Source organism: Cnephaeus nilssonii (assembly GCF_951640355.1).
Source record: "Cnephaeus nilssonii genome assembly, chromosome: 4".
Taxonomy (NCBI): domain Eukaryota; kingdom Metazoa; phylum Chordata; class Mammalia; order Chiroptera; family Vespertilionidae; genus Cnephaeus; species Cnephaeus nilssonii.
This window is the reverse complement of record NC_137075.1, coordinates 32,811,721-32,837,416: the sequence shown is the minus strand read 5'-3', so window position 1 is coordinate 32,837,416 and position 25,696 is coordinate 32,811,721. Positions and strand designations below refer to the sequence as shown.

The 25,696-nt window shown below is 53.1% G+C and overlaps 3 protein-coding genes across 5 annotated transcripts; all 3 read right to left on the bottom strand.

Annotated features, from left to right (window-relative positions):
• Positions 1–4,312: 4,312 nt before the first annotated feature.
• LOC307098379 (solute carrier family 22 member 17) lies at positions 4,313–7,615 on the bottom strand. Of its 2 annotated transcripts, XM_079769093.1 has the most exons (7): positions 7,475–7,615; positions 6,717–6,757; positions 6,374–6,519; positions 6,103–6,208; positions 5,728–5,945; positions 5,349–5,460; positions 4,313–5,198 (listed from the first exon to the last, which is right to left on the bottom strand). In XM_079769093.1, exons 2-7 carry the CDS (start codon positions 6,752–6,754, stop codon positions 4,910–4,912), a joined length of 909 nt encoding a protein of 302 aa, XP_079625219.1. In that variant the 5' UTR covers positions 6,755–6,757; positions 7,475–7,615; the 3' UTR covers positions 4,313–4,909. The 2 variants fall into 2 exon arrangements, with proteins under 2 accessions (XP_079625219.1, XP_079625220.1); XM_079769094.1 differs by lacking the exon at positions 6,717–6,757 and having other exon boundaries at positions 4,314–5,198; positions 7,475–7,610.
• On the bottom strand, positions 6,892–11,867 carry LOC307097649 (solute carrier family 22 member 17-like; the record flags this gene model as incomplete). Its single annotated transcript, XM_079767723.1, has 5 exons — positions 6,892–7,629; positions 9,741–9,844; positions 9,937–10,440; positions 10,632–10,915; positions 11,837–11,867. 5 exons carry the CDS (start codon positions 11,865–11,867, stop codon positions 7,227–7,229), a joined length of 1,326 nt encoding a protein of 441 aa, XP_079623849.1. The 3' UTR covers positions 6,892–7,226.
• Positions 11,868–14,924: 3,057 nt separating this feature from the next.
• Positions 14,925–24,828, bottom strand: EFS (embryonal Fyn-associated substrate). Of its 2 annotated transcripts, XM_079769772.1 has the most exons (6): positions 23,893–24,828; positions 18,778–19,056; positions 18,389–18,529; positions 17,575–18,288; positions 17,110–17,199; positions 14,926–15,943 (listed from the first exon to the last, which is right to left on the bottom strand). In XM_079769772.1, the coding sequence occupies exons 1-6, from the start codon at positions 23,908–23,910 to the stop codon at positions 15,509–15,511; spliced, it is 1,677 nt and encodes a 558-aa protein (XP_079625898.1). In that variant the 5' UTR covers positions 23,911–24,828; the 3' UTR covers positions 14,926–15,508. The 2 variants fall into 2 exon arrangements, with proteins under 2 accessions (XP_079625899.1, XP_079625898.1); XM_079769773.1 differs by lacking the exon at positions 18,778–19,056 and having other exon boundaries at positions 14,925–15,943.
• Between the last annotated feature and the right edge of the window lie 868 nt (positions 24,829–25,696).

The following is a 25,696-nucleotide window of genomic DNA, read 5'->3' as shown; positions in this document are numbered from 1 at the left end:
TCCTGTACACCCCGCACTGGGGACGTGCCCGCAACCAAGGTACATGCCCTTGACCGGAATCGAACCTGGGACCCCTCAGTCCGCAGGCCGACGCTCTATCCACTGAGCCAAACAGGTTTCAGCTAGAATTGATTTTTGAATATTGATCTTGTATCCTGCAAGTTCAAGTTTAGTAATTGTGCTGAACTTATTTATTTATTTATTTTTTAAAAATATATTTTATTGATTTTTTACAGAGAGGAAGAGAGAGGGATAGAGAGTTAGAAACATCGATGAGAGAGAAACATCGATCAGCCGCCTCCTGCACCCCCCACTGGGGATGTGCGCGCAACCAAGGTACATGCCCTTGACCGAAATCGAACCCGGGACCTATGAGTCCGCAGGCCGACGCTCTATCCACTGAGCCAAACCGGTTTCTGCTGAACTTATTTATTTTTAAGAATATTTTTTAATCGTCACCCGAGGACACACTTTTTAAAAAATTGATTTTTAAAAATGTTTTAATTGATTTTTATAGAGAGAGGAAGATGAAGATAGAAACTGATGAGAAACATTGATCCACTGCCTCCTGCACGCCCCCTAGTGGGGATCAAGCCTGCAACCTGAAATTGAACCTGCCATCTCTTGGTGCATGGGAGGATGCTCAACCAACTGAGTCAAACCAGCTGGGCTAAAATTGATTTTGAGAGAGAGAAGAGAAAGAAACATCCATCAGTTGCCTCTTGTACATACCCCAAACTGGCAACCTGTGTATGTGTCCTGACGGGAATCGAACCTGCCACCTTTTAGTGATGGAACAACACTCCAACCAACTGAGCCACACCCACTAGGGAGTAGAACTTATTTATTTATTTTTTTAATATATATATATATTTTTTACAGAGAGGAAGGGAGAGGGATAGAAAGTTAGAAACATCGATGACAAAGAAACATCGATCAGTTGCCTCCTGCACACCTCCTACTGGGGATGTGCCCACAACCAAGGTACATGCCCTTGACCGGAATCAAACCTGGGACCTTTCAGTCCGCAGGCCGACGCTCTATCCACTGAGCCAAACCGGTTAGGGCCTTATTTAGTTCTAATAGTTTTCTTGTGGATTCCTTAGGATTTTTCATATACAAAATCATGTCATCTCCAAATACAGAGTTATATATTGTCCTTTCCATTCTGGGTACATTTTATTTCATATTCTTGTCTCATTTTCCCAGCTAGAAGAACTTCCAGTACAATGTTGAAGTGGTGAGAACAGATATTCTTGCCTTGTTCCTGATCTTAGGGTGAAGGCTTTTAGCCTTTTGCTGATAAATATGATGTTAGCTCTGGGTTTTTCATAGTTGCCCTTAATTCCATGGATGTTAAAAAAATAAACACATTGTTCTCTATGCACACCATACTCTGTTATGCCTTGAGGCTTTGCACTATTGCTTCCTCCTTTCTGTCCCCGGCAAACTCAAGGTTCAATCCAAATGTCTGAGATGCTTCCCTTGACTGTTTCTAATAGAGTATATCCTTCCATCCTCAGAGTTGCTACAGCAATTTTTACATCTCTCTGCATTTTTTAATACAGGATTGTAATGATTTGTCTCAGTTTTCTGAGTTCTTGCAGGCAACGACCATAGCCCTTCCCCAAGATCTGAGGCAGCACCAGACAGTTGTGGATAATCAATAAAAATTGGTAGTATAGGGTCCAGGCTAGGTTGACTGAATGGGAGGAATGGGAGTGGCCTTCCTGGTCTTCATGTAACTTTTTAAGGTTAGAAATGTACCCCTTATATCCTTTTAATGTTCCCCTCAATCTATCATGGCTCTTAGTTGTGAATCCAGATAAAAACATTACTAAAATCTGTTCATGTTTCAATCAGTACAACCTCTCCAAGGAAAGTAGTAATTTCCTTGTTTGCCTGAAAACTCTATCCAAGTTCCTGGACTACCTTCTAAACTTAATATTACAGGGTAAGTAATACTTTCTTTCACAGTGTTTAGACATATTTTCTATCTGGTATTTAGTAAGAAGATTGAGGCTCCCAGTTTCAAGATCTGGCTACACTAATTGCTTACCAGTCATAGAACCTTGAATACGTTACCTTTCAAATCTCAGTAAAAGCCCCAAAAATAACCATCGTTTTTTCATGGGGTTATTGATGAGGATCCAATGAGATCATATGGTTGGTGAATTTTAGAGCAACTGACAAGATCTTAGTTTTTTTAGCTACACATATTGACCCTTTCCACCTAGACTGTGAATTGCTTGGGAACAAGAGTCTGTGCTTCATTGGTTCTCTGCAAATGCTCTCATTATGTTTTTAAATTTTTTATTTAATGATTTGAGAGAGAGAGAAGAAGAAGGTAGAGAGGGAGAGAAAAACTTCAATTTGTTGTTCCACTTATTTATGCATTCATTAGTTGCTTCTTGTATGTGCCCTGACTGGGCATAGAACCTGAAACCTTGGTTCTATAACCTTGGCAGCCGATCAATGATTCTCTCTCATCATTGATGTTACTATCTCTATCCCCTTCTCCCTTCCTCTCTGAAATCAATAAAAATATTTTTAAAAAGGTCAATATTGGAGTCAGTTAAAACCCCACAGACATTATTCTACAGAATGTGTGATGCAGTTTATAATTGTGAAGGAACTGTGGTGTAGAAAGAGCAGCCAGAAGGGGTTTGAGGCCTGGCTCTGCCACTTAATGGCAGGTCCCTGATTTTCACTCATTTCCATTTTCTTAGTAGTTAAATAGGATAAAAATAGTAATACCTATTTCAGGGGACTGTGGAGATTAAATTCCTATGAGTTCTCAGATATTATTATTATTACTGAAGCCCAGTAGCATGGCCTCAGAATGGATTGGCAGAGGGGAAGGAGATAGGAACACTGGTGCTGTGGGAATCTGTGGGTAATGGTCCTATCTTCTCAGGAAAAGGCTGGCCTCAAATTTTTGCTTTTTCTAAGAATCCCTCTCTCCAAGACCACGCCACACTTTCCTACCTCCAGGCCTTTGCTCTCCCTTTATCCTTTGAGTTGAGAGCACTGTATCTGTCTCCTAGGCTCTTGCCTGAGGGCTTTCCTACCTCTAAGTAAAGTCTTACTTCCTTCAAGATGCAGCCTTTTGGTGGTCCAAACCACTGGCCTCTCCCTCCTCTTTAATATTCTTAGTATTAGATGGATTACTCTTGAAGGATGGCCTGTGCCCTGTATCTCGGTTGGTACTTATCTATAAATCAGGCACTGTTTGCTAAAAGAATGAACAAATGTTAACTTCTTGAGCTTCTATCATGTGTCAGAATTTGGTGTTTCAAAGTTGAGTAAGACCAAGTTCCTTCCCTTAAGGAGCTTACCATCTAGTGGGAATAATTTAAGAGGCACTTATGTTATCTTGTTTAACCTCAGAGCAACCCTTGAAGGAAGCTGAAGGTTTAGAGATTTGCCCAAAGTGGCAAAAGCCAGGCCGGGGCTGGTCTGAGAGGCAGACCCAGAGGTGGAAATCCTAGTCTCCTACTGCCCCACCACCGAGTGCCTAGAAGCTCACCCCTCACTTCCAAGAGTAGTGCCCAAAGCTTGGAAAGAGTTGGAAAGGTGGCTATAGTGTACATCAATGGAGAGCTCCAGCTCCTGATCTAATCAATCCCAGCTCTGGCACTCATTAGCTTTGTTACTGAGTCTCTCAGAGCATCAGTTCTCTCATCTGTACTAGTAAAAGAATACTGTAGTGAGCATCCATTGTTTTTACCCGTACAATATCCAGTCCTGCTTCTGCAAACAGCACTCAGGTGTTGCTTTCCCTCTCCCCAGTAGTCAGTGGTATGGCAGGGGTGGCATGTTACTCAGGCTAGCCAGTCACTTGCTCTCTGGAAATGACTCCACTCAGAGGGCGGGGTTGGGGGTGGCAAAGATTGAATCCCACTGGAGTTTATTCACCCAGGTGACAAAAATATTACTGGTTCTATTCCCTGGACCCCGGGGACCTCCCCCCTGGTTCCTGAACTTTTAAAAAATATATATTTTTATTGATTTCAGAGAGGAAGGGAGATGGAGAGATAGAAACAAGAATGATGAGAGAGAATCATTGATTGGCTGCCTCCTGCACGCCCCCTAATGGGGAGAGAGCCTGCAACCTGGGCATGTGCCCTTGACCGGGATCGAACCTGAGACCCTTCAGTCTGCAGGCTGATGCTCTATCCACTGAGTCAAACCAGCTTGGCTGTTCCTGACCTTTTATGACTAGTTCTGCTTCTCCTTCCATTCTGTTAGCTCCCCACCACACCCCTCTAATAATTTCCCTTTTTGTTTAAGTTCATTGGAATCCGTTTTTATTGTTTGCAACAACAAAACTTTAATTGATCCAAACACCTCCCTTGCAGTGTTGTAAGGATTAAGTGATTAAATGAAGTTTGTAACGTGCCTAACCCAGTCCTAGCAGCATAGCAATCAGTAACGGGCAGTAGCTATCTATAAGTTAACACAGCGTGGGGGAGGAGGGGACCTGGCACAGGGAGGAGAAGGGAGATTGTCATTGGTTTTAGTTCCACTGAGAAACCTTCCCCCAGGAGGTAGTTGAAGGACAACGGAAGGGAGGGAAGTCCAGGCTATGGTATGCTCATTTAATCAAAATGTCTTTATTGAAACAGAAGGATAGAGCAAGAAAGAATGAGGTCTGGGAAGATGTCTTTGGGCACAGGATGAAGCCCAGACCAGGTGGTTACAGTGTGGAGCTCTCTCCCTGTCCCCTGACTCTTGCCAAGGAAGTGAACACAAAGCAGCAGGGAGGAGATGGGGGTAGGGGCAGCCCTCTGAGCTCTACTTGATGGCTGGCGTGAGATGCCTCTGAGCCTCCCAATCGTCTTACCAGGCAGGGCCTTATGTCACCTTTCCGTGTGGGCCAGCCTCCTGCCAGGTGCTCAGAGGCCACTCAGAGGGCGGGGTTGGGGGTGGCAAGCAGCGGGACATGGTCACAGCGGTTCGGGGGCGGCTGCCGCAGCAGAGAAGGCCGGCGGCACAGCTCCCCGTCCCGGAGCACCTCAGGCAGGAGCTTGCGCTTGGTTTCCGGCAGAAGCATAATGCTGAGGATGCAGAGGAGGGCACAGGCTGCCAGCACCACGTGCTGCAGGAAGGCTCCGTGGCCCATGTGGAGGCGCTGGGCTGGGTCACTCAGCCCTCCGAGTGCCCCCAGGGCCATGATCAGGCCCAGGCCTCGGCCCCTGGGAGAGATGGAGTTGGCACTCAGCCTCTAGCTGTGGGTCTCACCCCCACCCTTCTCTAGCAGCCTTCCCTCCTTCATCCCTTGGGCTCTGTCCTGGATGGATGACCGGGAGGCCTGGCCCTGCCCCTGGCAGCACCCTTACTCTCACCGGACAGTGGTGGGGATGACTTCAGAAGCAAGGAGGGTACTGAGGATTCCAGCAGCTTGGGAGGAGAAGAGGCCAAGGACAGAGAAGGTGGTGATGGCGGCCTCATTCAGATCTGGAGGACCAAGGAGGAAGCATGAATGGCGGCGGGAGACCATGCTTGGCCTAGTCCCTCGCTTCATCCCCTTGCTCTCTGATCCTATGGCTAGGTGGGTGGGCTCTGGGCATTCACTAATTGACTGGGAGAACAGAGAGGGTATGTGGCCAGGGAAGGACTGTGGAGATCTGGGCAGGGGCTGGTCTTGTCTTAGGAGGCCTGTCTGAGGCTCCTCTGCCTGGTCCCTTTGCTGAGCCCATACTATGGGGAAGGGAGGATGCTCACAATCCCACAGGCCCAGCAGGACCAGGGACGCAATGCCAGTGAGGGTCATCAAGAGAAGCAGGATGCCCCGGCGGCCAAATCGGTCCACGGTGACCCCCAGGAAGACACAGGCCAGGGCCGCTGTGCCACTGGCTAGCAGGGAGCACAGGTAGAAGTCCGATGGGCTCCCTCCTCCTCCCACAGGCTGGTAGCAGTGACGAATGGCGTGGGCAATAAAGCTGTGAGAAGGAGTGGGAAAACAGAAAGGTGCCTGCATCCCCACCCGCAGCTTTCCACGGCTCTGGCTGCCCTCTGCGGGGGTCCTCATGCCTTCCCCACCCAGCCAGCCCCCATCCCAGCTACTGGCCTGGCCCTTGGCTCAGACCCCAGGCTCACTTGGTGAAGCCCAGGATAAGCAGGTTTTTCCAGATGTTGCGGTAGTTGAGGAGGGATGCGAGGGAAAAGGAGGATGTTGCAGGGAGAGGGCAGGTGTTCTCCAGGTCTTCGGGAGAGAAAGGGAGGAGCTGTCAGAAGGAGTAGCAGAGAACCCAGGGTCCTCCCACATGAGTGGTGGGGACCTTGGGAGAAGGTGCACAGCTATACCCATGCAGAGGGCACCGTCATGTGTGCATGTGAGAGAGCATCTGTAGGGACCCCTGTCTCCTACCCTGCAGGGCCTCCTGGGCTTCCTCTCCCAGCATCTGCCCATGGGGCCGGTTCCGCTCAGCCAGGATCCTCAGCACCGATTGGGCCTCCTCAATCTGTCGCTTCACTATCAACCATCGTGCAGACTCCAGAAACAGACCAGGCCAGCTGGGGGCAGGGGTTTGGGGTACACAGTGAAGCCTCCCATCTTCTGACACAGGGATGGGAAACTGCCCCCCTCTGAGGGGCTGGGGCTGGGGCAGGCCTGGACGAGGGGTAGTGGAGAAGAGGGGGTCTCTGGGCTAGAGCTAAGATGGAGGGGGAGATGAGAATGACCCGGACAGCAGGTGAGGGGTGATACTGACCCATAAAACAGGAAGAGGATGCAGGGAGCGGTGATCATTCGCTGCAGAAATCGCCAGTCCTTAGAGACAAGGGCCAGGCCCAGGAACAGGAAGTGTCCCCCCACCCCAACTAACTCCCCTGCTAGGGCCACCCGTAGCCTCTGGGTTGGGTCGCACAGCTCCAGGCCTGGAGATACATCAGGGACAGGGAGGAGAGGTCAGGGAGGAAGGAGGCATGGGAGAGAAAAGGAGAGAGGGAGGGAGGAGGGCAGAGAGTGAGGTCAGACCCTGATTGGAGGCTGCAGCTGTCACCTCCCACAGACTAACCTCTAAATGGCAACGAGTGGAGAGATTGTTCAGTCCTCTCTCCTCTCCTGCTCAAATGTGGGAGGGCTGGAGGGTCAGAGTCCCTGATGGGTATTCAGCATTCCCCATTACAGGCTCTTTCATATCAGACCTTATATGACCTTCATATCAACCCTTGTTCAAGGTCACACAGCTAGTTAGGATTTTATTTTTAAAATAGGACTATTACCTGACAGCAGTAAGTCTAGGGCAAGGAAATCTTAAAGATAGTGGAAGGAGATGGGTGTGGATAGATGAAAGACCCCTGGATCCTTCAAAGGCCTGGGCAGAAAGACAGCTTAGAGTCTGGACAGCTGAAATTTGGGGCTGAAGAAGGGACTGAGGGGACCCTAGGGGGCAGTGGGAATGGCCTGGGTTGTACACAGGCAGGGGTGAGCCCCAAGGGAAGGACCTCTTTGGAGGGTGCCACTCACGCATCAGGTAGACACCAAGGTCAACTCCGGCAAGCAGGAAGCCCAGGAGGAATCGAAGGGCCATGACCCCGGTGGAGGAGCCTGCAGCGGCCCCTCCCACTCCACAGGGGCCCACCAGCCCCAAGGTCAGCAGCACAATCCCACGACGGCCAAACCTGGAAAGTGTGCAGGGCCTCTGGTCACCCAGACCCCCTGGGGGAGGCATTGCTGGGTGGGACCCAGTTGCCCAACTCACAGCTGGAGGTATGAGGATGAGGTCTTGGGAGCAAGAGTTGGACCGAGGCTAGAGAAGATGGAAGGGATTGGGACCATGGGTAAGTTATGTCTGGCAACCAGGCACTTGGGTATGGCTATGGTTCTGTGGGGATGGGACCAGACTCTTGTGGATGGGGCTATTGATCAGAGCTTAGGGCATTTCTCTGTGGAAGTGAGACCAATCATCAGAGGGGATGGGATATTGCTAAGGGGACTTGGAACCATTCATCCTTAGTGATAGAGGTCAGTTGGGATGAAGCTTGTCTCGCTCAGACTGGTCAGAGAAGATGGGGTCATTGATATATGTATGGGGTTGGAGTTACTGATCAGTGGAGGTGGGTCCATTGGCCACTTGTGCCTGGGGATAGTATTGGTCAGTGAAGATGGAGCTATTGATCTTAGGGAACTGAGTAATTGATTTTGGAGGCTGAGGCCATTGTCCTATGGGGTTAGGGCAAGGGTCTGTTTGTCCATAAGGATGGTGAGTAGAAATGGGGCCACTGGCCAGAAGATGGAGCCATTAACCCATGGGCATGGAGATTTAATCCATGGATTAGGACTATGGATCAGTGGGGATAATTCCTAATCTTAAAGATTGGTTAATTGATCTTTGGGGATGGAGCCATTGATTCATGGGGTGGGGGAATCTTAGTCCGTGTGGGTGGGGCTATTGTTCAGTGGGGATGAATCTATGAATCCAGGGGGATAATCAGTAAGGATTGGGTCACAGACCAGGGGAAATTAGACTATTGGTCAGTGATGATGGATAGGGCTACTGATCCTTGGAGGCCAGGCTATGATCTTTGGGGATAATACCAAAGATTTATGGGGATGAAGATTGGGATCACTGGTCATTGGGAGTAATACTATTGACCCAATAGAGGGGGGCCATATTTCCATGGGATGAGTTTATTGGTTAATGGGGCTAAAGCTACTGAATTTAGAAGACTGAATTATTGGACTTAGGTGATGAGGCTATGATTTCATAGGAATAATGCTACTGGTCTGTGAGAGTGAGACCATTAATGCATGAGGATGGTCTATTGATCTATGGATTTAGAATAATTTGCCCAAAAGGATTTGTGACTACTGGGCAGTAAGGATAGGTATTGATTTTAGGGAATTGGATTATTGAATGTTGGGTTGCCTTTGATCTATGAGAGTTGAGCTATTTATCCATTTGGATAGGACTGTAGATTAAGTGGAAGTTAGTCTAATAATCCATGGGGATGGTCAGTGGAGATGGAGCACTTGGTCAGTGGTGACAGTATTGAGAATCAGAGGAGATGGGAGTTCTGATCCCTGGGGAAAGCTATTGGTTGGTGGGGATAAGCTGATCCTTGAGATGAGGCCACTGATTCATGGAAAAGGGGTGTTTGGTCTGAGAGGATCTGAGAGCACTGAAGACCCATGAGGATGGAACTTTTAATTTCTGGGGGAGTGGTGCTATTGTGGTCATTGATCCATGGGGATTGGACTATTGACCCATGAGGGTGGAATCATTTGTTTGTGGAGCTGAACTATACTGGTCAATGGGAATGGGGTTAGGAATTAACATAATTATCTTTAGAAATGAGGCCCTTGAGATGGCGCTAATAGTCCACACGGATAGGGCCATTAATGGGGATGAATCCATTAATCTATGAGGATGGTGAGGGAGGTGGTTAGTGATGATAGGAACAATAGAGGAGGAGCTAGGACTTTTTATACGTAGAGATAAGGGTTTTGGTCATGGAGATGGAGCTATGGTCTTTGGAGATGATGCCGTTGATCCATGAATATGGGGAAATTGGGGTGAAGTCATTCCCTGTAGCAGAAGAAGTATTTCTTTGCGGGGAGTGCAGTTGAGACAGGGATGGGGGTGCATATCATTGAACAGAAGTCCCGAGAAGGCTGCAGAGTCCAGCGACTACTCTTCGACTACTCTTCGGCCTCTTGCCAACACCAGCTGCCTGAGCTAGCCTGCCTAGCACCCCTCCTCTCTGCTTGCCCTGTCCCTAGCAGCCCTCACCTGTCCGCAGGGTAGCCCAGGAACAAGTAGCCGGAGGCAAAGCCCAAGATGAAGAGGATCTGCTCCAGGATCACCTGCCAGCCCAGGTCACACACCAGATCCCACTGGGGATGTGAGAAGGATGGAGTGGGCGTGAGGCCCTGAGTGGGTGGCTCTCAGCCCGCCCTCCGACCCGGAGCCCACCCAGGCGCCTCACCTGGCCGATGGCATTGGTGGTGAGCACTGGCAAGCCGTTGTAGTCCCAGTCCTTGAGACAGTGGTTGAAGTCCGGCGGGGCAAAGCCACTGCACGAGGGGTCCGTACTGGTGGCGACACGGCTGGCGACGCTGGCTGCAATCGCGGCGCTGGCGACGCCAACACCGCTGGCGTTGGGGGGCTGCTCCCAGCCAGAGGCGTTGGGAGCGAAGCCCCCGTAGTGGCAGTGCAGTGGGGGCGCCAGCGTGAAGATGGGGTCCGAGGCCAGGCCCAGCGCCACGAAGAGCACAGGCAGGCAGCAGAGGCCGAGCTGCAGCTGCTGGCCCCCACCCAGCGCCCCTATCTGGGCAAGCAGCGCCTCGAAGCTGAGGGGGCCGGAGGGCACGGCCAGCGACAGGCTGCTGCCCAGCCCGCCGCGGCCCGCGTCGCCCTCCCCCTCCCGCTCGCGCTGTCGCTCACCCTGCAGCTGCTCGGTGGGCACCGCATCTCCGAGGGTTCCGACCTGCTTGGGGAGTGGGGGGTGGGAGGTGGGGCGGGGAGAGGCAGAAGAAGGGTGAATCGGAGAAAACTGCAAAGCAAGGGAAGAGGGCGGGCGCTCGAGCAAGGAAGGCAGTCAAGGGCCGGGGGTGCGCGGAGGACAACGCCAGGCGCGGGTGCGGAAGGCGATGGCGTTGTCCTCAGCGCGCAGGCACTTACTCCGTTGGGGTTGGGGGTGATCTCTACATTGCTGTCGATTTTGCTGCCGCCCCCGCCATTGGGCTCCGGGGTCCCGGTGGCCACTCGGGGAGCCAGCTTGTCGACCTCAGGGGCCCTGCGGGGCCTCGCCGAAAGGATGCGCTGTCCTCTGGCCCAGTGGTGCGCTGGATGCCCAGACACAGAGCCCAGAGACCCCGCTCTGCAGCTCTGCAGCCGCGGGCGCCTCCTTCGTCTCTGCGATCTCAGCGCCGATTTCTCCTCCCCTTCCTCCAGACTCTCCTCCCCTTCTCACGTCAGCAGAACCTTCGGTCCAGACTCTTCGTCAGAGAGAGGAAGGGGGGCCAGGGCCCAGGAGAGGGAGGGCCTGGGCTCTGTCTCTGTTCCCTGCGTCTGAGGGCTATTGCGGTAAAAAGGGGGAAAAGGCTGAAGGATGGTAGCTAACCCACACAGATGCCAGAGATTCCTTCTTTGCTCCCAGTTCTTATCAGCCATCCACCCATTCATCCATCCACTCATTGATTCATCAATAAAATTTATGAAGCTTCTACTCTGTGCCTGGCCTTGTGCTAGGCTTGGGTATAATAGAATGAACAAGACACCGTGGAGTAGCTTGCTGCGGGGTCAGGAGGGTGTAATGACCATTGCAGTACAGGACATGCATATGGAGGGCTGGCTTGGGCACTGCGCTCAGCCCTGGCTGCCCTCCTGCACAAGACCACCTCGCGTTTCACTCAGGTGAGTCGCCATTTCTCAACAGCATTTGGCACTGTTGACCACCCCTTCCTCTAAGTACTTTCTTCCTTGACTGCTAAGTCCCACATTCTCCTGGTTCTCTTTCTCTTTTTTATAAAAGTTTTTTTTTTTCCCCCAAGGGAAGTTTAAAAATATTTGATTAATTTCAAAGAGGAAGGGAGAGGGGAAGAGAGATACATCAGTGATGAGAGAGAATCACTGATTGGCTGCCTCCTGCAGGCTCCCTACTGGGGATGGAGTGTACATCCCAGGCATGTGCCCTTGACCAGAATCGAACCCAGGACTCTTCAATCCACAGGTCAATACTCTATCCACTGAGCCAAACCAGCTAGGGCTTGATTTTCTTTCTCTTGCTCCTCTTTTCTCTACTGCAGGCTCATCCTTCTCTTCTTCATCACTCCGTGTCTGGTCCTCAGAGGCTTAGTCCTACCTGGGTCCTCCTCTTAGCTCACACTGTTCCCTGCACCTGGGGATCTCGCCCATGCCCACAGCTTCACCCTCAATATAAACAATACAAACCAACACATATCTGGTCCCCAGACTTACATTTCCAGCTCCTGTTACTGAACCACCTCCCGAAGGTCAGGTTTGCGTGCTCAATGCACTAGTAAGATAAACACTGAAACAATGGTGCTTGGAGATAAAGGTTTATTTGATTTGGCCAAATCAAGAAGACAGAAGAGCAAGAGCTCTCAAATTCATCTTCCGAAAAAAGCAACAGTAGAGAGTTTTTATGCAGCTAGGCCCTGCTCGGGAGTAGGGGAGGGAGAAATCTGTTTCTTCAATCACTGTTGACCATCAGTTTCACTCCAACCTCTCATCGGAGTCCGACCCTTGAAGCCTTCTTCTTTGACCTCTTACCTTGGATGACTCATAGGGACCTTAAACCCAATGTGACCATGCTCTTCCCCTACTAACCTGGTTGTCTTCAAGTGTGTCCTACATGAATGGCCCCCTCGTCATCCAATTGTGGCCAGATGCTCAGGTGACAGTCCTCAGAGGGCCCTCTTCCTTACTGCCCCATCAAATCCTTTTCAAAATCCTGCCCATTTTACTAGTACTTCCTATGTAATTCTCCTCTTTTCCGTTTCTCTCCATCTCTACCACCATTAGTCAAGCTGCCTGTTGCACAGACTGCTTTAGCCTCCTAATTCCTAACTGGTGCTGTGTCCACCGTGTTTCCGCATCCTTTCCCCATCTGTTATGTAGAGTGCAGACGGAGTGATCTTTTCAAAATGCAGATCAGTTCATGTCCCTTTCCCGCTTAACAACCTTGAATGGCTTCTCCTCGCCATCAAGGTAGATAGTATGTTAGACAGCTCATACATGGTTCTGCATGCTTCGCCCCATGCTCTCTGCAGCTCCATCTCACTTCTCAAACGTTCACTGCAGTCACACTGGACTCTTTTGTTTTGATTTGTTTTGTAATGCCACAAGCTTGTCCTATATTAGAAGGCTTCTCCTCCCCCTTAGTCAAGTCCTTACCGTTCAGCTGTCAGCTCAAGCATTATTTGCCTGAGAAGCCTTCCCTAACTCCTAGAATTGCGACTCAGTGTGATTTACAGACCAGGAGCACCCACATCACCTGGGAGCTTGTTAGAAATGCGGAATCACAGGCCTTTTAACCAGATCCCCATTAGAGATACACTTGTCTAAGAGGTTTGATACCTAATAGGTACTGTTTTCTCTTATCTCAGATAAGGACTGGAGTGTCCTGTCAGACTGTCAGGAAATCCATTCCCTCTCCTCTCCACCGAACCAACTTCTGAAATTCTCTCCTGTTCTGAAATTTTCCAAGTATGGGAAACTCTTCTGATGCCTTTAGCAGCCTCCCACCACTTCCCTCCCCCCAACTCATTTCAGCACCTCCTCAGGGTTTACTTTGGTGCTGGCACAGCCAACATCCCCTGAGGATTTATGTATCCGTGTTCTTGTGTCTGTCCTGGAATCGTTCCCTTAACTTTATGTGGTGCTGGGCTGTTCATATGCATCACCTTGCTAGGACCTCGCAACAACCCTGTGAGAATATTATGGTCCGTCTCATATCAAAGCTGAGACGGACTCCGAGGGGCTGACAGGATTTACTGCAGACACACAGGTACATGATGTTTCTGGGACTTGCTCTAATGCCAAGCTGATCTCTTAAAATTCTTTCTGGATGATGGAAGACTGCCCCTGTTACAGGTCTTCAACACGTAGGGGTGAATCTTGGTGGCCCCAGAACCTGGAAATGAGTTTTCTTTTAAGAGTGAAATGAGCAAGGAACCCATAATGAAAGAGGCAAATGCATAGGGAATGCTAAGACATTAGGATGTGATTGAACTTTGGGGTGCTTCCAATCCAGTCACTGTGCCAGGGCATCATCTTAGGAAAGCAGGACTGAGCCCTGGCCGGTGTGTTCAGTGGTTAGAGCGCCAGCTCATGGACTGAAGCAGGGGTTGCCAACCGGTGGTCCATGAGGTCCGAAAGGTTGGTGACCGCTGGACTGAAGCCGTGCCAGTTCGATTCCCAGCCAAGGGCATGTACTTTGGTTGCAGGTTCCCAGTCCGGGTAGGCAACCTGCAGTAGGCAACCAATCGATGTTTCTCTTTCTCCTCCTCCTCCCTCCCTTCCTTCCACTCTCTAGAAATCAATGGAAAAAATATGCTAGGGTTAGGATTAAAAAAAAAAAAAGAAAAGAAAAGAAAAAAGGAAAGCAGGACTGAAGCAATGGATCTGTGGCTTGGACTCCCTTTTTGGCAAATGGTTGGTGATCCCCATCTGTGCTTCAGTTCATCTGTTTCACCAAAGCCCTGAGGACTATGGACTTCCCACACACTAAATTCATCAGCCCCTCAGCTTCTCTGAAAGATGGTGTCCAGAATGACGGTCAGCAGGAAGCCTGGGAAGAAGAGGTTAAGGGACTGACCTTCTTGGGTTAACTCAAGGGACAGGGCACACAGGCTGGCCAGCAGCACTCTCCAGCTGGCCAGAGCTATCCTGTGGTGCAAAGTGAGAGCTGGGGTGACCCTTGAGCACAGCACTTCCAAAGGCTCCGTGTGGCCGGCCTCTCCACATGGGCACCTCTCTGATAACACCCCTTTTTGACAAGGAGGTCTTGGAGAGGCCTCCAATCAGTCACCAGTGTCTGTCTTCCTGGAATGCTAGTTGTCAGATTCTTCTGGGTTCTCTTATCCTTGGGGTCTCAGTTCCGATATCACCTCCCAACCATCCTAAAGTCTTTCCATGGCCTCTCCCCTCATCTAGTTAGTTCTTCACATCACCCTGTTCATTTCTATTACCCACAACTGTCAAATCTGTGGCAGATTAAAACAAAATTTTACTTTTTTTAACTGATTCGTTTGTGTCCATTCCACCCCCACAATGTACCTTCAGAACTACAGCACCTCATGGGAGCTGAGAACCTGCTGAATGAACAGTTGTTAATTTCCCCCAAACCCCTAAAGGCATCCTGTCCATAGTGTGTACCCCATAGGTTGGACTCAGGGGCACCAGACCTATGCCCCACTCCCCCCACACACACTGCCCCCAGGCTCTCAAGAAACAGTCAGGGAGCCAGACAGCAGGTTTTATTGAGTTGCACACCCAGTGCCTGAGGCCAGCTCTCTCCAGCTTCCTGTGGGAAGGCGGTCTCTGGCTTCTCCCAGACCTTCACATTCCCCGCGATCAGGGTACTGCTCTTATTCTCAACGAACAGTGAGGCACAGGTGCTGTACGGCCAAGAAACAGGACCAGAAAGGGGCTCCGGGTGGCCTAGGTTTCCGTCACCTGAGTCTCTGTGGGGCCAAGCTTGCAGAGGTGGGCGGCAGTGCCATGACCAAGCACCTCCACCCCAGGCTGACAGAGGAGGAAGAGTCCAGTTCCCCGCTGCCCCAGAGGGCCTGGCACCTGCTCCTGACAAAGCAGGGAATAATATTAAATAAAAATAATTTATACAAAATGGCTCATACAAAAAGCTGTGGATGGAGGGAAGAGACGCCTCTGAGAGATTGAGATGACTGGAAGGGACAGGAAGGGGGAAAGACTGCCACTTCTCCTGGTGCCTAAGGCAGAGACCTCCAGCTGCCCAAGGACTGGAGGGAGCTCTGGCAGGCAGGGGAGGGGCAGAGCAGGGCTGGGGGCCCTCAGGGGGCCAGGCTGGTGAGCAGGGTGGTGAATTGCAGGGCCTGCCCCGCCAGCTGTGTCACGCACTGTGCCATCTCTTGGGCTGCAGAGCCAGATGGGTAGCCCAGAGCAGCCCCCTTGACAGCGAGCACCGTAGCCTGCAATGCCTGGCCCAGCGCTGTACCTGCAGCCCCAACCTGTGCTCGGAGAGGGGCGGAGGTTGCCAGCCGGCCCAGGGTGTCCCCAACAAACACCAGGCGGTGAGCAGCCACCACCACCTGCTTGCCGTGGGGCACGAAGAGGCGTGGGGGCTGGTTGGCCCTGCTGCTGGACATCAGGGCTGCCACGGCTGCCTGCAATGCTGAGTAGTGGTTCTGGCACTGCCCTGCATAGAAGTGCAGGAGCTGCCGGTCTCCGGAGGGCAGAACCAGATGCTCCCCTGGGGACAGGACCTCCTGAGGGCAAGAGGAGTGGTCAGTGGGACCGCTCTCATTAGTGTCACTTCTGCTCTCTCTTCCTCCTTTCTCCTCCCCTCCCTTTGTCCCCAGCCCTTCCTTTCTTCCTAGTGCAATCCCTTCAGCTCTTACCTCTGCCGTCAGAACGTTTAGATGCTCATAGCGAGCGGCAGGAAAGTGCTCAGAGCTGATGCCAGACAAATCTGGATTCCAACAACCTCAAACAAGTCTCTGAATGTCTTTATTTCCTTATCTCTAAACTGGGGAAGCTAGTTCTGCACTGTCCAAAATAAACATAATGTGAACACACATGTAATTTTAACATCTATAGTAGCCGCATTAAGAAAAGTAAAAAGAAACTTTGTTTTTAAACTCCAAATATACAAAAACGTTCATTTCAACATGTCTTCAATATATAAATTGTTGAGATTTTTTTTTTCATACTACGTCGGCAAAATCTGGTGTGCATTTTATATCACACACCCTTCCATTCAGACTAGCCACATTTCAAGTAATCAATAACCATATGTGACGAGTGGCTACCATATTGGATAGTGCAGGTCTAGTATCTGCCCCCCTAAGGCTGCAGTGAAGTTAACTCGATGCAGTAGATAGAAAGGGCTCACAACAGAGCACTGCACACTGGATGCCCTGTATGAGTCCTTTCCATGGCTGTGGTTAGTGTTGACTCATGTGATGTGCGTAGTACAGGGTCTGGCACTTGGTAAATACTTGGTAAATGGTAGCCACTGTGATTAAGACTAAGGAGACCAGCTCACTCTCCTAAGGCCCAGAGAGATTAGCCACTTCAGAGCCCCTGGCGTCTGAATGGTGGGGCCGGGATTAGGAGCCAGGTCTCTTAGGAACCCAGGAATTCAGCTGAAGGAGCCTCAGAAATCACCTGGCCCCGCTCTGACCCACAGCCCAGAAACTTGCTGCTCGCAACTGCTTGGTTTTCTGATTCCTCTCCAACATTCTTTCCCCGATTTCTGAATTCCTGAAATCCTTTTCTAAGTTCCAGCTCCTTCCTCTTGGATTTTAACTCGTCTTCTCCAACTGCTCGGTGTCAATGAGCTTTTACCCCTATCCTATTAGTTCAGTGAAGACTATTCCTCCTCCTCCTATGTTCCTGCCCCCCTTCCTCGGCATCACACCCACAGGATTACCTGCTGCTCCGGTGGCCCCCTCTCCAGCACTTCAGGATCCCCGGGCAAGGCTTTGTCCAGGGGCCTAGATCCCTGAGCTTTATCCATACCCTGCAGGAGGGGTCAGGGTCTCAGTGCAGGGGTGGAGGAACAGGGCAGGGTGGCCTCCTTGGCCCTCTCCACTTCCCCTTCCTTCTGGAGGTCTCTGCTGCCATCAGAGGTTGCAGTCCTGGACTCCAGGTCTGAGACAGCTCTGGTGGCAAGTCAGAGGGCTCAGGGGCCCTAGGATGGGTTTAGGGGAGGAACACAGCACTGGTACAAGTGGTGTGGCCAAGTACTAGGGCCCCAAGTGCAGGGCCAGTGGAAGGGAAGGAGGGAAGGGAGGAAGGGAGGGTCTGCATGTGGGCCCCAGGCCTCCTCCCTCCTCCCTCCTCCCTGTGGTTCTCCAGGGGGCACTTTGGGAGGGGTGGCTGGAGGCGAGCTCACCTTCAGGTGGACGTAGTCGTACTCCTCGGCCACCGGGATGCCCTCATACTCATTGTGGTGTCCTGCTGAACCGTCCTCCGCCTCCCGGCCCTCTGAATCCCCCTCGACCTTAGGGCCCCCGTAGCCATGCAGGCGGGGTGGAGGTGGGGGCAGAGGCCTGTCCTGGATGCTGCCCTTTCTGCCTGGAGCAGGAGAAGGAGCCGGGGAAGGACTGGGGGCCTCAGGGACAGGCAGGGCAGGCAGAGGGCGGCGGGACAGGCTCTCTGCAGAGGGCAACCGGGGCCTGTGTGAGGGCGGAGGGCTTCTGGCTAGAAGCAGGGCCAGGGTGTCCGGGTCATTGGAGGTGGAGGCTCCTGGGGGCTCTGGAGGTGCCTCTGGCCCCAGCAGGGGCACGTCGTAGATGCCCTCATCAGTGCTGCCTTCCCCATCGGCTAGCAGCTCCTCGGGCGCTTCATACAGATTGAGCAGAGCTGACGCCCGTTTCAGGTTGGAGGGGGCAGCATAGAGGGGGGGCCCTGGTTCTCGGCCCTCCTCCCACTCCAGATCTGGCTCCAGCTCTGACGGTGACTTTGGGGCCAGAGGCACATCATAGGGCGCTTCGTCCTCTCCAGGGGCCTGTGGGGTGACCCGGGCCAGAGGGCGGGAAAAGGAGGCAGGGGAGTCATAGGGGTCACTGGAGGGAACTCGGAGGGCAGAGGAGGGCACGTCGTAGACCTGGAGAGGGAGCAGCTAGTCACCATCAGGTTCAGCACTGGACTCCCTCCAGAGCTGTACGGTTCCCTGCCCAACATACACACAGACCTCTAGTCCTCACCTCCAGGACACCTCCAGGGGCAGCCAGTTGGGTCCCGCTGCCTCTGGGGACCTTGTAGATGGGGTCAGGCGAGGGCAGGCAGAGTCCAGTTGGAGATCCTGAGGTCAGACAGGGCCGAGCTGGGGGTGGCACCACATACACCTGGGGAACCAAGACATGTGGGTCAGGAAGAGGGGAGACCAGGGAATCAGATAACATGTGCCCTGAAGGAGCATAGACACCTTCCGACCCCCTCCCGGTCCCAAGGGCAAGGAGATCCCAGAAAGGGCTGGCAGCCAGGCTTCCTGCAGCCGAGCCCCTCAGGGCTCTCCCCGCCCAGCCTCACTGCCGGCACCAGCAGAAGGGAAAGGGGTCTCCTGGCTTGGGGTTGGGAGGGCTCTAGCTCTCACCTCCTGGTCTTCATTGCTGTGCTCTGGGGCTGGAAATGGTGAGCCAGGCTCGGCTGGGGGCACCTGGGAGAGGCTGGGCTTGGGTGCCGGGCCATCGGGAAGGAGCTTCACTCTGTTGGCGGGCACAATGCCCTGCTGGCCATGCAGGGAGCAGAGGCACCAGCCGTCCAGCCCACCTGCACCCTCCCTCTGCAGCACCCGGAGAACATCCCCTCGGCGGAAGGACAGCTCCTGGGGGGACTCGGCGGTGTTGTCGTAGAGTGCCCGGGCCAGCTGGGCCTGGTGGGTGAGGTGGGAGTGGGAAGAGGGGTCTTCACAAACACATCAAGTCACGGCACCTCCTGCTCAAAACACTTTAGAGCTCATTTCCCTCAAGCTAACAACCCGACCTCCTGGCTCAGCTCTTCCAGGCGGCGCTGCCTCGTCTCCCACTTCATTCCCTGCACTCTCCCTCTTCCTTGAACTAGACAAGCGCTTTCCCACCTCAGGGCCTTTGCACATGCTGTTTCATTTACCCAGAAGGCTCTTCCCCTGACTGGCCCCTTTTCACCCTTCAGTTCTGCTTAAATGTCACCTTCTCAAAGAGATCTTTTCTTCACTCTTCTTCCACCCCATTCTGTGTCTGTCTCCATCCATTGTTTCCTTCATAATACTTTATACTATTTGTCTATTTTTATTATTGATTTCTACCCATACAGTCAGTGTAAGCCCTGTGAGAAGGACTATTATATTCCTAGCCTCTGCAAATGGGCCTGACCTGGTATCCGTGCTCAATAAATACACTGAGTGGCCCGATTATTATGATCTCTGAACGCATAATAATCTGGCCACTCAGTGTGTGTGTGTGTGTGTGTGTGTGTGTGTGTGTGTGTGTATATATATATATATATATATATATATATATATATATATATATTAGAGGCCCGGTGCATGAATTCATGCATGAGTGGGGTCCGGCCAGCCTGGCCAGGGGGAGGGAATATGGGCGGTTGGCCGGCCTGCCTGCTGGTCGAACTCCTGGTTGAGGGGACAATTTGCATATTAGCCTTTTATTATATAGGATATACACTGAGATATATGCATTCAGAGATCATAATAATCTGGCCACTCAGTGTATATGCTAAATGAATTTCTTTCAAAGCCTCATGTAGACAAGGAAGTCCTGCTAAGGTATCCCATAGACTCTCCTTTACCTTCCGTTTCCCAGTCAGCATCCCCCACAAGCCAAAGGTTAGATGAAGCAACTGCAGAGACCCCTTACTCTGAGAGGGGCTGGGAGAGGCCCAGCCCAGATAGTACCTAGGCATAATAAGGAAGAAAACAGAAACCCAAGCAACTGTTTTGTTCTCAATCTGAGCAAATAAGGTTCAGAAGAGGATGAGGTTACCATGGAGAAAAGTACGTAGATACATAGATGCGTGTGTTTGTGTGTGTGTGTGTGTGTGTGTGTGTGTGTGTGTGTGTAGGGAGGCTGATGGACCAACCAAGAGCAAGCATTTATCAGTCTGTTTTCAGTCCTGTCTGGTAGGGACACCTAAGCTTTTTCCTTGGAGAGCCACAAGCTCAGGTAGAAGTCACAGATACCAAGTGCAAATTATGTATCCAGACACTGTGCAAGTCTTTGCGCTAATCATCTCATCTCATTCCATCCTCACAGCAACCTTAGGAGGGAGGAGGCATCATTATCCCCATTTGGAAAGAAAACCAGAACAGAGAGGTTAGTACTTTACCCAACGACACACAGCTGGTGCAGCTGGTGGAGCATGATTTGAGCCCCAGGCTGCTTGATTCCAGAGCCTGCACACACACACACACACTCTCTCTCTCCCTCTTTTAAATGTTTTTATTGATTTCAGAGAGAGGAAGAGAGAGATAGAAACATCAATGATGCCCTAGCCAGTCTGGCTCAGTGGATAGAGCATTGGCATGCCCCCTATTGGGGACTGGGGATCAAGCCCACAATCCAGGCAGGTGCCCTGACTGGGAATCGAACCGTGACCTGCTGATTCATGGGTCAATGCTCAACCACTGAGCCACATCGGCCAAGCCAGAGCCTACACTCTCAATCACTCTTCTACCGCCTCTGCACAATCGCAAACATTAAGGATCTACTTTTGGCCGAAACCGGTTTGGTTCAGTGGATAGAGCGTCGGCCTGCAGAATGAAAGGTCCCAGGTTCGATTCCGGTCAAGGGCATGTACCTTGGTTGCGGGCACATCCCCAGTGGGGGGAGGGTGCAGGAGGCAGCTGATCGATGTTTCTCTCTCATCGATGTTTCTAACTCTCTATCCCTCTCCCTTCCTCTCTGTAAAAAAATCAATAAAATATATTAAAAAAAAAAAAAAAGGATCTACTTTTGCTCTGGCCGATGTGGCTCAGTTGGTTAGGCGTTGTCCCCATGCACCAAGAGGTTGCCAGTTCAATTCCTGGTCAGGGCACATGCCTGGATTGGCCTGGTAGGAGGCAGCTGATCAATGCTCCTATCTCACATTAATGTTCCTCTTTCTCTCTCCCTCTCTCTAAAAATTAATAATATATATATTTAAAAAGGATCTACTTTTTCCTTCTTATATTAGTAACAGTGGTTAAGTCAAGAAGGTCCATGACTCAAGCATCTTATACACAATTTCCCTTTGCTAGCCACCCCTCATAGGGCTCTGGGTCCACAATGTCCTTTGGTAGACTCAAGCTCAAACCACTCACAGTGTCCTATATAATCCTATATAATAAAAGGATAGTATGCAAATTGACCCCAATGGTGGAATGACCCAGGAACGACTGGTCTCTATGACACGCACTGCTCAATGCAGGAGCTGCCCCCTGGTGGTCAGTGTGCTCCCACAGGGGGAGCTCCGCTCAGCCACAAGCCGGGCTGAAGGCTGCAAGCGCAGCAGCAGTGGCGGTGGCCTCTCCCGTCTCCTCAGCAGCGCTAAGGATGTCTGACTGCAGCTTAGGCCCGCTCCCCACTGCTGGGGTCTCCCGGGCTGCCAGAGGGATGTCTGACTGCAAGCTTAGGTGGGCCTAAGCTGGCAGGTGGACATCCCCCAAGGGGTCCCAGACTGCGAGAGGGTGTAGGCCAGGCTGAGGGACCTCCTCCCCCCCCCCCCCCCCCCGGGGTGCACCAGGCCTCTAGTTGAAACATATTCCGCTTCAGTTATGTTTGCTAAGTGACTGCCCCTGCTGGCAGCATCCCAAGCAGTGGTGGCTTAGACAGTGATGGTGGAGAGCAGGTAGTTAGGCATTATTGAGCAAGTAATCCACATGGGCTAATTCAGTAAAAAGTCTCAAGCTGAAGATCCCTGGCGGGCTGTATTTGGCCACCAGGCCCTGGGGAGGAGGATGCCCTGCTCAGCCAACATGAGTGCGTGTTTCCCTTGGCTAGTGTTTCCCTCGGATGGAGAGGCTGTCCAGCCCTTCATGGCTGGATGATGTCAACAACAAACTGACTTCTCCTTTTGCCTGATTCTAGACTCATCAAACCATTTTCTGATGGTATTGGCTTCTGAAGGATATTGTCCCACAGAAAGAAAACGTGCTAACCAGATGACACAAATTCCTGGTCAGCATGGCACTTTTCTTTCTAACTGTAAATTATAAATTAGTACTTGGGATTTAGCCTAACTGGGTTTAAGAGCACAGTTTGGACGGAGGCAGACAGTACTGGGTTTGAGTCTTGGCTCTACCACTTTCTAACTGGGTGACTTTGCGCAGGTTGTTAAACCTCTCTGAGCCTGTTTCTTCTGTAGAATTCCATATCCATATCTGAATATCCATTTGGATAATAATAGTACTAGCTTCACAGGGATGTTGTGAAGACAGGATGAGATAATGTCTCAAGCAATCAGGGCAAGCTTAGAGCCAGTAAATGCTCAATAAATATTAGCTGTTACTAGGCTCCTGTGAGTTTCATTAGCATAAATATCCCCACCCCCACCTCTGGTAAAAAGGAAAATCTCCCTCCTGGGACTACACAGCTGATCAGAGTACACCCACTATCTTCAGGATCTCCCTCTTTCCCAGCTCTGAAAACTATGATGGTTTTTCCCACCATCACACAGATGGAGGAACTAAAAGGAGTTCGGTCTGAGAAGGAGTGAAAATTGAACTCTTCCTACAGGACTACGGGAGGCTGTGGGGAGGCATACTTCTCTTTCCAGCCTCCTTCCCAGGGTACCCTTTCAGAGGGGGCCGGAAAGCAGGTGGCAGCCTCCCTTTCACTGGGAATCCTAGAGCCCAGGGAAGGGTGGTCAGAGAACAGAGTTGTTTAGAATGCAGATGGCAAGGAGTGCAAGACAGCAAGTAGAGGTGGGGCTGTGGCGAGCTCCTCCCAGTGCTAGGTTTGAATTCTGTCCAATCGGGCCAAACCTCTGGGCCTGGCAATTGCAAGCACCCAGGCCAGAGTTGCTGATAGACGGATTGATGATGGGTGTGGTCACCCCTGCTCTACCCGCCTCCTCAGGGACCAAGCTGACTGGTGAGGGAGGGGCTGCCTTAATGGGGGGTGGCAGTGGGCCCCACGCTCTCTGGGATGCCTCCTCCCACGGCCCCATCACGCCAGCCAGCTGTCTCCTTGCTTTGTACCCAGAAAGTGGCCAGAGGCTGGCTGACATCACCTCCCCCTCCATCTGTGTTCTCTTTCTCCCTGCCCGATCTCTCTGCCTTTGCTTCATTCCCTCCCTTTCCTTCATCCCTCCTCTAGAGAAGGGCCTTCTTGGGCCCCCCAGCCTCTCCCATTTGTCTGAGCCACCTCCATTCTTTCAGCCCCCTCCCAACCTTTTACTGGCCTCCCAATCACAAGCCCCTGCCAGCCACCACCGGCCATCTGTTCCCGCCAATAAATGAGCACACAGGACTCGGGCTAGACTTGCCCCCTCCCCTCTTTGCAGGACAGCCTCTAGAAAGAAAGAGAGAAGCAGGGGGAGGGGGTGGGGAAAAGGGGGACTCCAGACACAGAAGGATGAGGAGAGAACACAGAACAAAAGTGGAGGGACACAGCGTCCTGGAGAAGAAAGGGACCAAGAAGAGAGACAAAGAGAAGGCAGAAGTAAAAGTGACAGAGTGCAGGGCAGCTGTGGAGGTCTCTGCCCAGCTGCCTCCTCTCCCGGGTGGACTCACCGACGTGGCTATGGCCATGGCCTTGGCCTCCGGCGTGGCCTGCTCCAGGCCAGGCTCAGTTTCGCTGACTTCAGCAGCGGCTGCCCCGCACCATGGAGGCGGCCCCCAGCTTTGGCGCCTGAGTCGTGGCCTCCGCAGAGGTTGGAGGAGGAGAAAGAGAAAACCCACAAACTCCCCAAATGGGAGGCAGCTTGGCCAGGCAGGAGGAGGAGCAGCGGGGCGGGCTGGGGCGTCGCTGCGGGACCTTATCCAAAGGCGCGCGCTCCGTACTGTCCCCGCGGCCTCCCGGGGGCCGCCGGGTGGGCCAGGCCCCCGGAGCTGCCCGCCCCAGGCCGTGGAGACACCCCAGGTCCGCAGGGTCCGGCTCCCTTGCGGGGCAGGGGCAGGCTAGGAGGAGGGGGCTAAGGCGCTCGACGCCTCTCCAGGGCGCCCCGAATGGCCCCGAGGGCTGGGAGAAGCCGCCGGGGCGGTTGGGCTGGACGAGCGAGTTTGGGAACCAGCCCAACCCCACCCGGGACCGGAGAGCGAGGCTCCCGGGGACCGTGGTCGGGGCGGCAGGAGCAATGCGGCGGCCTCGCTGCTGGGGACGGAGGGAAAGCTAGAACGGGGCCATACGCCCCTCTTCAAAGTTGCCCAACTTGGCGAAAGGAGGCCCGCTGACCCCAAAGGCCTGCGAGCGCGTGGCCGTGGGGCTGCGCCGGCCCAGGCGCTCGCACGCCCGGCGGCCCGGCGCTTCGCACCCACGCGCACTCGCTCTCGGGGCGCCCGGGACCAGGGGTGCCGCGAAGGCAGCGGGACAAGGCTCGAGTGGGCGGGACGGCCTTTCCAAAGCCAAAGAGGGGCTCACCGGAGCCCACCCGCCCTCCACCCCTCGGCCGCAGCGCGCGGGGCCACCGACGCCAGCTCCCACCCTCGGCCCCCTGCCCGGGGCGCCGGTCCCCAGCCCGCTCACGCGCACCCTGGACAGGGCCTCTCCCCCCCCCCCCCCACCGCCCCCGCTCCCCAGGGCAGCTCCCAGGTGTCTCTGGGGACGGAGAAAAAGGCCACAAAGCAAAAGGAGCAAAGGAGGCGAGGGAGGGGCCGGGGCCGGGGCCGGGGGCCTGCGAACTCGCCTGGAGGTGGGGTGGACACTAAGAGGGCGGTGAAGGCTCCGGGGGTTGCGCGTGGCCTTTAGGCTCACTTCGGCTCGCGGCTCCCCTCCCCGTCCCTCCCCTTCCCGGGCTCCAGGCTGCCCTCCCAGAGCAGTTTCTCTCTCCTCCCCTTGGGCCCTCTCCGCTCCCGCGCGGGGCTCCGTCCCGGGGATGAAGAGAAAGGAGGGAGGGGAAACGGGAGGGGAGGGGCGGAGGAGAAAGGAAGACGCTCCCTCCGAAGGCCGGTGTCGAGTTTCAGCTCACGACCCCGGGGCCAAACTGCACGCCCCCTCCCCGCCCCTTTCCCCCCGCGCCTTCTTTCTCCCGTCGTCTCCGCGGCCCTAGGGGGGGTCGGGTCCGCTCGCTCCGGGGGGCTCGCCTCCCCCTGCCACGCCCCCGCCCTCCCCCGCCAGCCCCGCGCCTCTGACTCCCTTTCATTAGCCCGCATCTGTCTTCCCGGGGCAGGGAGGGGACGCACTCCTTCCGCCTTCCTGGGCTCCTCAGTGGAGCCTCTCTTCTCCCTTGGCACGGCCTTCCCGGGGGTGACAGGGTTAGCCGCCTTTCCTTGGGGGCAGACCGGGGGTCTGGGCTGGACGTGGATTCTGGCCCCGACGGAAGAACGTGAAATGAAACCTGACCGTCTGGTCCCAGAGCTGCAGGCGGGCGAGTGGTGC